This window comes from Nannospalax galili, unplaced genomic scaffold, assembly GCF_000622305.1.
Source record: "Nannospalax galili isolate Female #2095 unplaced genomic scaffold, S.galili_v1.0 scaffold888, whole genome shotgun sequence".
Lineage (NCBI taxonomy): Eukaryota > Metazoa > Chordata > Mammalia > Rodentia > Spalacidae > Nannospalax > Nannospalax galili.
The window spans coordinates 169,025-180,136 of NW_008357921.1; the positions used below are offsets into that span (position 1 = coordinate 169,025).

General features: G+C 44.7%; 1 protein-coding gene across 6 annotated transcripts in view; it reads right to left on the reverse strand.

Moving 5' to 3' along the window:
* The window catches only part of LOC103751981 (sedoheptulokinase), a 70,290-nt gene that overhangs the window by 43,091 nt on the left and 16,087 nt on the right, over positions 1–11,112 (reverse strand). For 5 of the 6 annotated variants that reach the window (XM_017794996.2, XM_029557461.1, XM_029557459.1 and 2 more), the window contains exons 5-6: positions 10,633–10,808; positions 5,358–5,558 (exon numbers count right to left, since the gene is read on the reverse strand). In XM_017794996.2, coding sequence (XP_017650485.1) covers positions 5,358–5,558; positions 10,633–10,808 — 377 coding nt within the window. Of the gene's footprint in view, positions 1–41; positions 915–5,357; positions 5,559–10,632; positions 10,809–11,112 lie in introns of those variants that run through there. The other variant, XM_008855614.3, reaches the window with a different exon arrangement.

Genomic DNA, 11,112 nt, shown 5'->3' on the forward strand with positions numbered 1-11,112 from the left:
AGGGTCTCCCTGTAGCCCCAGCTGTCCTGGAACTCACTATGGAGACCAGGCTGGCCTTGAACTCACAGAGATCCGCCTGCCTCTGCCTCCCTGAGTGCTAGGATTAAAGGCATGTGCCATCATGCCCAGCCTACCAGACTTTTTGATGTCTGAAGTCTCTATTTCTATCTACAGATGAATCATTGACAAGCCTAATGACCAGGAAGCTGTTCAGTGTTCATCCTCCCTCCCTCTTCGTCCCTCTCTCCTTCTCTTCTCTCTCTCCCACGTTTACATTTGCAACCAGCTCCCAGATGAGTCTCTTCTTGAAAGGCACTAGTTTGAGATCTAGTTAGTGATTCTTGGCAGCATTATTACTGTTCTTGTCAATCAAGACAGTGCCCTAAGATCAAGCCTAACTCACAGTCTGCCCATAGCACTGTTCAGGAAATTGACCCCAAGATCATGTTGGGAATGTCAATTAGGTAAAATTCCCAGTATCCTTTAGCCAGAGTTGGCTGACTAATTATCCTCCTGGCTGAGGTCTCTCCGGAGCATGACCAGAGCTGCCCCAAAGGCTGCATCCACATCCTGCCCAAAGGACACAGGCAAAGGGAATGCCTTCTGTACCTCCTGCTTCAGCACCTCATTCCTGGACAGTGCACTCCCACTCCCCATCATTCGTTCCACACCCCACTCTGTGAGCTGTTGGAAAGGAAGCATGGAGTGCAGGTTCTGAACTATGCCTCTGCATAGGGCCCGGGTCACATGCCCCAGGGAGAGGTCAGAGTTAGAGATTCTAGTCACAGAGGCCAGCTGGTCCGGAAGGTGCCTCTCCCCCAGCACTGTTGGAGTGATGGTGAGATGGGTATCCTTCTGTTGCGCAGCTGCCTGGATCATTCGTGAATACACAGTAGATTCTTCAATCTCCAGGCCTGCCAGAAAAAGGGAGTATCTATATGAGATCATGCAGCACCTGTAGGTGGGCAGAGACTATTTAGAATCCCCAAGGAGCAAGGACCAGTCTGTCTGCTGCTTCTCCTTGCACTGTGGCTGGAAGCTTCTGGGCTCAGAGATTCAAATAGTCTGGCTGCCTAGTCTCTGCCCCAGATCCCAGCCACAGCCAGACCTCAGAAAGACAGCTCATCAATACTGCATGTCTTAACCCTAGACTTTGCATCTTAACCATAGTACAGCTATGGGCTCCTAATGGGGCCAAATGGAAGCACTCATTAAAAGACATCATCAGAGCCACAGTTTGAGGCATTAGCTGTGTCACAGCAATCTGTGGATCCCAGTCTAGGTCATCCTTGTTACAGGACCACAGTCTAGGCCATTCTCATAGTGTGCATGGGATACCTGAGGCCCATGGAGAAGTGATGTGCTGTCTTCACTAATAACAAGCCAGAGTCCCAGACTATTGTACTCCCCCATGCTAGGTTAGCATTCTAAAATTTTTTTAAAAAATGCATTTAGCTGGGTGTGGTGCAATTCCAGCACGCAGAAAGCTGAGGCAGAAGGATCATGAGTTAGTGGCCAGCCTGGACTACATAGTAAGACCCCCATCTCAAATTTAAAAATATAAATACTAAGGAAGACTTTTTCTTCACTACACTTTTAACTTAATATCACTCTGGGGCCTGGGGTATGGCTTGGTGGTAGACCATGTACCTAGCATGTTTAGGGCCCTGGGTTCAAAATCCAGCACCACAAAAAGAAAATGAATCCTTCTAACTTGTCATTAGCTAAAGAACAGAAAACCAAGCTTTGATAAGAAAAAAGCTACCTAGAGGGAGGACTTTTTAGTACGTGTGGCTCCTACAACCTCCTGAGTTGCTTTAAAGGCACTGTGGGGCCACTGTGGGCCCCATTCTCAGACACTATGATAGAAGTGGTTGAGGCTACGGAGTCTGAGATACAGCCAGGTTGGAGAGTCACCAGCCTAAGCCTGTAGGTTCTTCTCAAACATGAATGTGCAAATGAAACCCATAGGGATCTCGTCAGAATGCAGCTTCTGACTTGCGGTGCCTGGGGCTGACCTTGAGATTCTGCATTTGTTGAAAGCTCTCAGGGTCAGGGTGCTTCTGGCCCCAACTAGAGCAGTTTAGACACAAAGGCATCAGAATCACTTATGGGGCATTTATAAAATCCCAATCTCAGCCCCACCCATTCCCAGGCCAAGTCAGCATTTCTGAATTTCTGACCATGGGGAGGTCAATATGGGGGTTGTGTGTGCGTGTGCATGTGTGTGTGTGTGTGTGTGTGTGTGTGTGTGTGAGTGTGTGTGTGTGTGTGTGTGTGTGTGTGTGTGTGTGTGTGTGTAAAGGCCAAAGGTCAACATCAGGTGTCTTCTTTGATCATTCTCCATCCTTTTCTAAGACTCTTATTGAAACCGGAGCTCATCAATTTTAGGCTAACTGGCCAACGAGCTCCAGGAAACCCCTTGTCCACTCCCCACTCTCCAGAGCCCAGCTTTTATGTGGATGCTTGAGATCTGAACTTGGGTCCTCATGCTTATATGGCAGGCACTTTACCAACTAAGTCATCTTCTAAGCCCTTAATATTGTTTAAAACTCCACAATTAAAGTTCCAGATGTGATTCAGAGGTAGAACACTTGCTAGCATTTATGAGAATCAGTAACCTAAAGAGCCAGAGTGGACTCACATCATCAGAACATTCAGCGTACAAATCCAACTATATACACTCAGGAATGAGAGAATAAAGTTAATTTCAGCCGGGCATAGTGGTGCACACCTTTAATCACAGCACTCGGGAGGCAAAGGCAGGTAGATCTCTGTGAGTTCAAGACCAGCCTGGTCTACATAATGAGTTCCAGGCAAGCTAGGGCTACAGGAAAACCCTGTCTCAAAAAGACAAAAAAAAATTTCAATATTGTGGGGTTGGGGATTTAGCTCAGTGGTAGAGCGCTTGCCTAGCAAGCACAAGGCCCTGGGTTCAGTCCTCAGCTCAAAAAAAAAAAAAAAAAAAAAGACAATAATTTCAATATTGTATGCAACTAGTTAAAATTTGATCCCTCTAAAAATTTCACTAAAATATCAAAAGTTCGTTTGTGTTTGTTTTGAAGTACTAAGGCTCAAACGCAGGCCCTGGCATATACTAAGCTCTACCACTGAGTATGTCCCCAGCCCCAAGTTTCTTTTTAGAATGAGAAAATCAAGAATAGGAAACAATACAGATAAGAGATTTTGATTGTGTTTACAGGACACGCAGTAAAGAGTGAAAATGACATTTTGCATGGAGCCTGGAACCTGCTGCCTCTAAGCCTATGGAGGAAGGTGCTGAAGAGCAAAAGCCAGATCCTCCCTCTTCCATAGGTGCTGGAGCTGAGATATAAGATGCTTCTGAAGGCAGAGGTATACTGGAGCTAAGACAAAAAATCACGAACCCGTCTGCACTCAATTGGCCAGTGAAGCCCAGAAGGCCCTGTTTGGAGGCCTTCCTGCCAGAAAACTCTTCTCAGCCCACATTTGCAGAAGATACAAAAATCTGCCCCTAGCCCTGGCTCCAGATACTCTGCTGGCCTCATCTCCTCTTTCCCTAAAAGGGTACAGAGTTCCTGCAAATGGTTCTGGGGACACAGAATCAAGTGCTTCACAGTCCTCAATTTTATGTTTGGGGACTGTGACTGCACCAGCCAACTCCCCCAAAAATGATCAGAAAGCAACATGCTTTTGCTGCTACCCCTGTTCCCACAAGAATCTAGTCCCCATACAAAAAAAAAAAAAAAAAAAAAAAAAAAACTGAACTATCTATAAGGCATAAACTGTAAGGGTTTAAGTTAACTACTTATTAAGACCAGGGCTGCAGTGGAAATATTAGGACTGTTCCTCTCCATTAAAAAAATTTTTTTTAATTAAAAAAAAAAAAAAACTTCATGTATTGTTTGTTTTTTTCCAAATCATGTTCTTGGGTAAGAGATAGAGCATTTTTCTATCATATGTAGGGTTCAATCCTCAGTACTACAAAACTTGGTTTAAAAATCATGGTTTGGGGACTGGAAAGATGGCTCAGCAGTTAAAAGTACTGGTTGCTCTTGCAGAGGATCTGGGTTCAGTTCCCAGCACCCACATGGCAGCTCACAACCATCTGTAACTCCAGTTCCCAGGGATCTGATGCTCTCTTCTGACTTCCATGGACATTGCAGGCACAGGTGCACTTACATACATGCAGGCAAAAACACTCATAGACATAAAATAAAAATAAATAATTTTTAAATAATGTTCTTGGAGAACACAAGTTTATAAATGTATAAGACTTCGCTCTTGAGGGAACTGCTCAGTCAAAAGACATGCACATGCATGATGGTAGACATTTCATAAAAGGTTAAATTGAAGCACCATCAAACAGGAAGCATGAATATGAAAAGGTCTCATAGAGAAATAAATGAAATATTATTATCTCTTTCACAGTTAAGAAAAGCAGTGCCCCACTGGCAGCTCTGTTGATAGGCCTAATCCAGTTATATCCAGTCCCTGGATACAGGGTTTGCCTGGAGGTTCTGAGGAATGCTTCTGTACCTTGAAACCTTCTCCTGGTTTTTCAATGAAGCAACTCTGAGGACCCCAGCCAAAGAGGCAGAGTTTACCCTGTTATCTGCCAACCCTGGCCTGCCCACTTGTATAACGGACAACAGGTGCTTCCCTTATGCTCTCTGCTCCCTGAGCCTGACCTTGTTCCGTTTCAGAGTTCCTAAAATGACCTGATTTAGAGCTGCTTCAAGTGACCACTGCACCCGATGGTTACAATCTCCCTGAACCTGTATAGCCAACCAGAAATGTCATTTCTTCCTTAAGCGCTTATAGAACAGACCTCTGGCAGAAGGCGACTATGTGTGCCACTGTACATACAGAGCAGAAGAAAACCTGGCAAATTCTCCCCTGGGAACAAAAGGGAAGAAGGGCTTCATAATTCCCAAGGAGCCTTCCAAGAAAATGAAACAGGACCTAACTAAGCAGAAAGGAGTAAGCGCTATAAGGATCTTATAATATTGTCAGGGGTCTCTATTGCTCATGCATGTCCAATCATTCTACATCAGATATCTGTAGTCATCAGAAGGAAAGTTTTAAGTGTAAGAAGCCAAGGGACTTAGACATTCTGGCAGAAAAAGTGAGACTTGGGGCTGGGGTACACTAGGGAAGCTATTGTAGCACTCTACAGTCAAGGTCAGGGGAAAGGTTCCTGGCTACCAGCTACAAAGAACAGATATGCAATGACATGTCAGAGACAGGGGAACAGGCTGAAAACTTAGACTCCCGGGGGGTGGGGGGAATATGCAGGGACCCAGCTGTGTCTGAGACTGCATCTAGACAGCAACAAGGCAATGAGACAGAACACACCACTATGGGCCACACCTTACCTAGATCTGCCATCCACTGAATCAGCATGTGGACGAATGTGGCCAGCACATTGCCCCCATTGAGTGATGCTGCCACCCCTAGGTAGGTCCTGTTGAAGTAAGGGAAGAAGGCAACTGGGGCTGCAGGATTCGGAGTCTGTGCCGGCTGGAATCCCAAAGGCATGGAGGCCGCCAGCTGGACCGAGGTGCTGATGTTGAGAACTGTGCAAAGACAGCAAAGACAACAGAGCTTAGGCCTGCTGGGCTAACTCAGGGACCACATACCATAACAGAGCAGGGCAGAGTGTGATGGTTTTCAGAATGTGCCCATAAATTCTTTGATATGCCTCCTTTAGGAGGTATAGCCTAGGGCTGGAGAGATGACTCAGCAGTTAAAAGTACTTGCTGCTCCTACAGAGGACCTGGGTTCAGCTCCCATCACACACATGGTGGTGAACAGCTATCCATAACTCCAATTCCAAAGGATCCAACACCTGGCCTCTGTGTGTTTGCACATACATGGTGCACTTACATACATAACAGCAACACTCATATACATAAAATAGAAATAAATAACTCCAAAAAATCTTTTTAGAAAGACGTATAGCCTGATTTGTCTCCCACCACACTATCAAGTGTAGGCTGGACACAGTAACTCACATCTAACCAATACAATAAGACAAAAGTGACAGTGTTTTACTTCAGGAACCAGCAGGTTTAGAAGCCAAACTGAGATCAGCATCTAATTTCCTCATCTGTTGGAGGATCAGAAGCAACAAGAGCAAAAAGAGCCTCAAAAGGCAATGAATAACTTTCAATTTGTGCTACTGTGTGTGTGTGTGTGTGTGTGTGTGTGTGTGTGTATGTGTGTGTGCCATAAGCCAGAAGCAGCATGCGTCCGACCTGCCCCTCAGCTCAGGGAAGGGGGCCAGGGAAGGGGTCCCACCAACATTTCCCATGGGACCAGAGGATTCAACAACCACCTCAGGAAAGAGAGGGCCCTGCTATGACTTGACTGTCCCCATCCAAACTCATGATGGGATTTAGTCCCCACTATAAGATTAAGAAGAGGGACCAGCAAGAACATTCCAGGGTAACTGGGTCTGGGCAGCTCATCTGTGGGTTATAGAGGAAATGGCTTTGTTAGAAAGGCAAGCTCATCCTGGCTAGTTTGGTCTGTCTCCCCATATGTTCTTCACCATCCCATGACCCAGCAAGAAGGCCCAGGATCAGATGTGGACCTTCAACATCATACCTCCAAGCCTCCAGAACCACCAGCTAAACAAACCTTTTTCTTTCTAAACTGTCCAGTCTGTGACATTAAACTAGAGCTTTGTTATCTTAGTGCATTCAACATTATGATTTTTTAAAATATTTTATTATTTTTATTTTATGTGTATGCGTGTATTGCCTGCATGTAGGTAAGTGGACCCATGTTGTGCAATGCCCACAGAGGACAGAAGAGGCCGTCGGATCCCCTGGAACTGGAGTTACGGACAGTTGTTAGCTGCCATGGTTCAGTGGTTAAGAACACTGGCTGTTCTTACAGAAGACCCGGGTTCAAATCCCAGCACCCACATGGCAGGTAACAACTGTCCATAACTCCAGTTCCAGAGGATCCAACAGCCTCTTCTGTCCTCCGCAGGCATTGCACGACATGGGTGCACTTACCTACATGCAGGCATAACACTCATACACATAAAATAAAATAATAAATAAAGTATTAGAAAAAAAATAACAGGGCTGAAGAGATGGTTCAGCGGTTAAGAACACTGTTGTTGCAGAAGACCCGGGTTCAAATCCCAGCACCCACATGGCAGCTAACAACTGTCCGTAATTCTAGTTCCAGGGGCTCTGACAGCCTCTTCTGTCCTCCAAGGGCATTGCACGACAAGGGTGCACTTACCTACATGCAGGCAATACACACATACACATAAAATAAAAATAATAAATATTATTTTTAAAAATTAAAAAATAAAACTACCCGATGTGGTGGTGTACACTTATATCCCACGGACTCAGGAAGTAGAGGAAGGTAGAGAAAAAGTTCAAGGCCAGCCTGAATGAGCTACACGAGACTGTCTCCAAAAAGAAATTGTTTAGAAAGGGAAATCACTCCTAAAATTGTTTGACATCTTTTACGAATGTAATAAAGCTCAATGTGGTGGTACACAAATGTAATCCCAGTACTAGGGAGGCAAAGGCAAGAGGATCACTGTGATTTTGAGGCCTTGTCTATACAGTAAGACTCTGGGGGAAAAAAAAAAAAAGAATGTAAGAAAGCTGAGTTCTTAAAGACTGCTTTTACTAAAAAGCACTGACTCCTCACTTGAGCCCACAAGATAACTAAAAGCAAGATAAAAGCCTAGCATCTCTGTCTTCATTTTCATCTGTCTCCTTTCCTTTGGATCAGTCGCCTGCTAAACTCTCCACACAGGCATGTTAATATCTCCTCCCCCTTCAAGGAACAAAGATAAAGGTAACTGAGATATTTGGGTCAGGTTTAGTGATATAAGCCTATACCCAACACTCAGGAGGCTGAGGCAGAAAGATCACAAGTTTGAGCAAGACTGAACTGCATAACAAGCCATTTCCTCAAAACAAAACAAAAAAACACAAGAGTAACTAAGATATTTTACTGTCATATTTTATAGCTTCCTGCTCTGGACTTCTGAAAAGGATTTGGAAGTTGCTTGTTGTCCTAAGCCTGAAGTCTCCTAGGCTGCAGGAAATCTTGAAGCTTCACAGATCAGTCAGGAAGAGATCACCCCCTGAATGGGAGAGACTGACCACAAGGGAAACTGAGGTTGCTCCACTTCAACATAAGTAATCTTCTCCATGGGCATGGTGGTCCACACCTTTAATTCTAGCACTCAGGAGGCAGAGGCCGGTGGATCTCTGTGAGATGGAGGCCAGTCTGGTCTACATAGTGAGTTCTAGGCCAGCTAGGGCTACAGAGAGACCCAGTCTCAAAATGACCAAGCAAAGTAAATAATCCTCTCATAGGAACTGGATTGTCTCCTCATCAGGAAGAATTTCTCTAGAGTCACCTTGCAGAACCAAAGCTCAGATAATGGCTTTAATTCTTCATACCTCCTGTCCTCTTCCTGAATCCTTCCTCTACTTAAACATGTCTCACTCTGAGGATAGCTGAGATGCTTGGTCCCCATCTTCCCAAAATGGCCATTTTGATTAAAATCCTATTGCTTTTTCTCATTTCTTGGCTTTGTGTTCTCTAGAGTAAGTAGCCAGACCTAACTTGTTGGACCCTCAGAGATGAGCTTCTGCCTAGCACTCTAGTGACACTGTCACATGTCTGTAGCACTAAGGAGCCAGAAGCAGGATGATTGCTAGTATGAAGCCAGCCCTGGCTACATACTGAATTCTGGGTAAGCCTGAGCTGCATAGTGAGAACTTATCTCAAAAAAAGAAAAAGAAAAAAGTAATGAAATGAAAATAAACTACTACACACACAGGGGACAATGCTAGACAAACCATCCTTAACTCCAGTTCCAGGGGAATCTGAAGCCCTCTTCTGACCTTCGCAGTATTGCACAACACGGGTGTACTCACATACATGCAGGCAATACACTCTTACACATAAAATAAAAATAATAAATAATTTTTTTTAAAAAAACAGACAAGATAAAGAGCACTTCTAGAGGATTCTGGGAGGCAGCATGGAAATTTGTGTCCCTTCTCCCATACATTGCCCTCCACACACATCTCTTCATCTATATCCTTTGTTGTATCCTTTATTTTATTTATTTTATTTTATTTTATTTTTTTTTTTTAATTTTTTTTTTTTTGGTTTTTTTTGAGACAGGGTCTCCTTTTAGCCCCAGCTGTCCTGGAATTCACTATGTAGACCAGGCTGGCCTCGAACTCACAAAGATCCGCCTGCCTCTGCCTCCCAAGTGCTGGGATTAAAGGCGTGCGCCACCACACCCAGCTGCTGTATCCTTTATTATAAACCAGTAATATATCTCTCTGAATCCTGTGAACCACACAGGCAAATAAACTGAACCTACAGAAGTGCAGAACCTCAGCTTATAGACCATTGGTCAGAAGCACAGGTCAAACAACCTGAGGCTTAAGACTGTCATCCAGAACTGAGTTCTCAACCTGTGGGATCTGAGGCTATCTCCAGATAGAAGGTATCAGAGTTGAACTGAACTGGAGGATGCTCAGCTGGTGTCTGCTGCTGCCCAATTCACTGTTTGCTTGGTATGTGGGGGAAAACTTAATGCAAAGAGTGTCAGAAGTGATCTGTGTTATGATCCTATAGTGGAAAAAAGTTCTTTCCACCATATCCTCAGAACACCCTTCACCACCAACTAATTTTAGAACATTTTCATCACTTCAAAAAGAAAGTGTACACTTTAGCAATCGCTCCCTACAGTCCCTAGCAACCAGTCATCTTTCCATCGCCACAGGTTTGCCAATTCTAGGCACCGTGTATGAATGGAGTCATGTGACATGGCTTTGTGCCTGGCTGTCTCTCACTTTCACACCATGCTGCAGTATTTATTAGTATTGCACTCGTTTTTAACTGTATGGCTGGTTCTCATTCTCCATTCAGGTGTTCCTATTGTGAATGGTGCTGCTATGAACACTTGGGGTCAGTTGTTTGTCTGGATGTATGTTTCCAGTTCCCTTGCTGTGTTTCTAGGATTAGAATTACTGGATCCTATGATGACTCCATGCTTAACATGTGAGAAAGCATGGACTATTTTCCAAAGAGTCTATTCCACTTTAAAATCCCACTAACATATTCTTAAGTTTTGTAAATGCTTGAAAAGAAGTAAAATGGATAGTATTTCATGACAAGCAGGGTTCTGCACTGCACTTAGAAGATCTGATATAACTTTCACTGACAAACACACAATAACAGCTCTAATCCACTCATTTCGCCACCCCCCCCCCACCTTGTGCTGAGGATGAAACCCAGGGCCTCATGCATGCTGGGCAAGTGCCCTACCACTGAACCACACTCCCAGATAATCCTCTGTTTTCTTGGTCATGAAGTACACAGAAAGCACCCACAGAGAGAGCCTTTCCCCTCACTTAGTCCTAGAGGCAGTAAGCCCAGATGGGGACAGAACTCTAAGGGCCCATCAGCTTTCTGAACAGAGAGGTTCCCCTGCAGGTGTGAAGGTGTTTCCATCTTTACAGAATAATGAGCTCCCCAGGATTCCAAGCCTGCTGCTACTGTGTGGGCCTCGGACCCTCAGTCAGAGCTGGTATGTAGGAGGCACTGGTATAAGTCTAAAGAAAGAACAAAGGGAAAACTTACCTGCATCAGTCCTTTGGCCCATGCAGGAATACACAGAGGCTTGTAAATCACCGAGGGCTATGCCCACCTGTGTCCCCTTTGGGACTTCAAACCATGAGTGGGAAGTTCTGCCTACCACACTGCCTGGCTCAGCAATGTCAGGAAGCAGGTAGACAGGAAAGCCGGCCACTCTCAGTCTGCAAAACAAAAGTGGACACCAGTGTTCGCCTGGTGCTTGATCTGGTTTTGTTGGTTGTAGAAAACTTAAGAAGGGAAAGTGCTACAACTCACACATAGGAGCAGGGAGGACAGAATGTAGAATGTGGCATTATCATTAAATATCTCTGGCTTTTTTTAAGTCATGAGTTTGATTTTTGTAGACAGTGAAAAAAACTTGGGATTTGGGGCTGGAGAGATGGCTCAGCAGTTAAGAGCACTGATTGCTCTTGCAGAGGACCTGGGTTCGATTCCCAGCACCCGCATGGCGGCTACGAACCATCC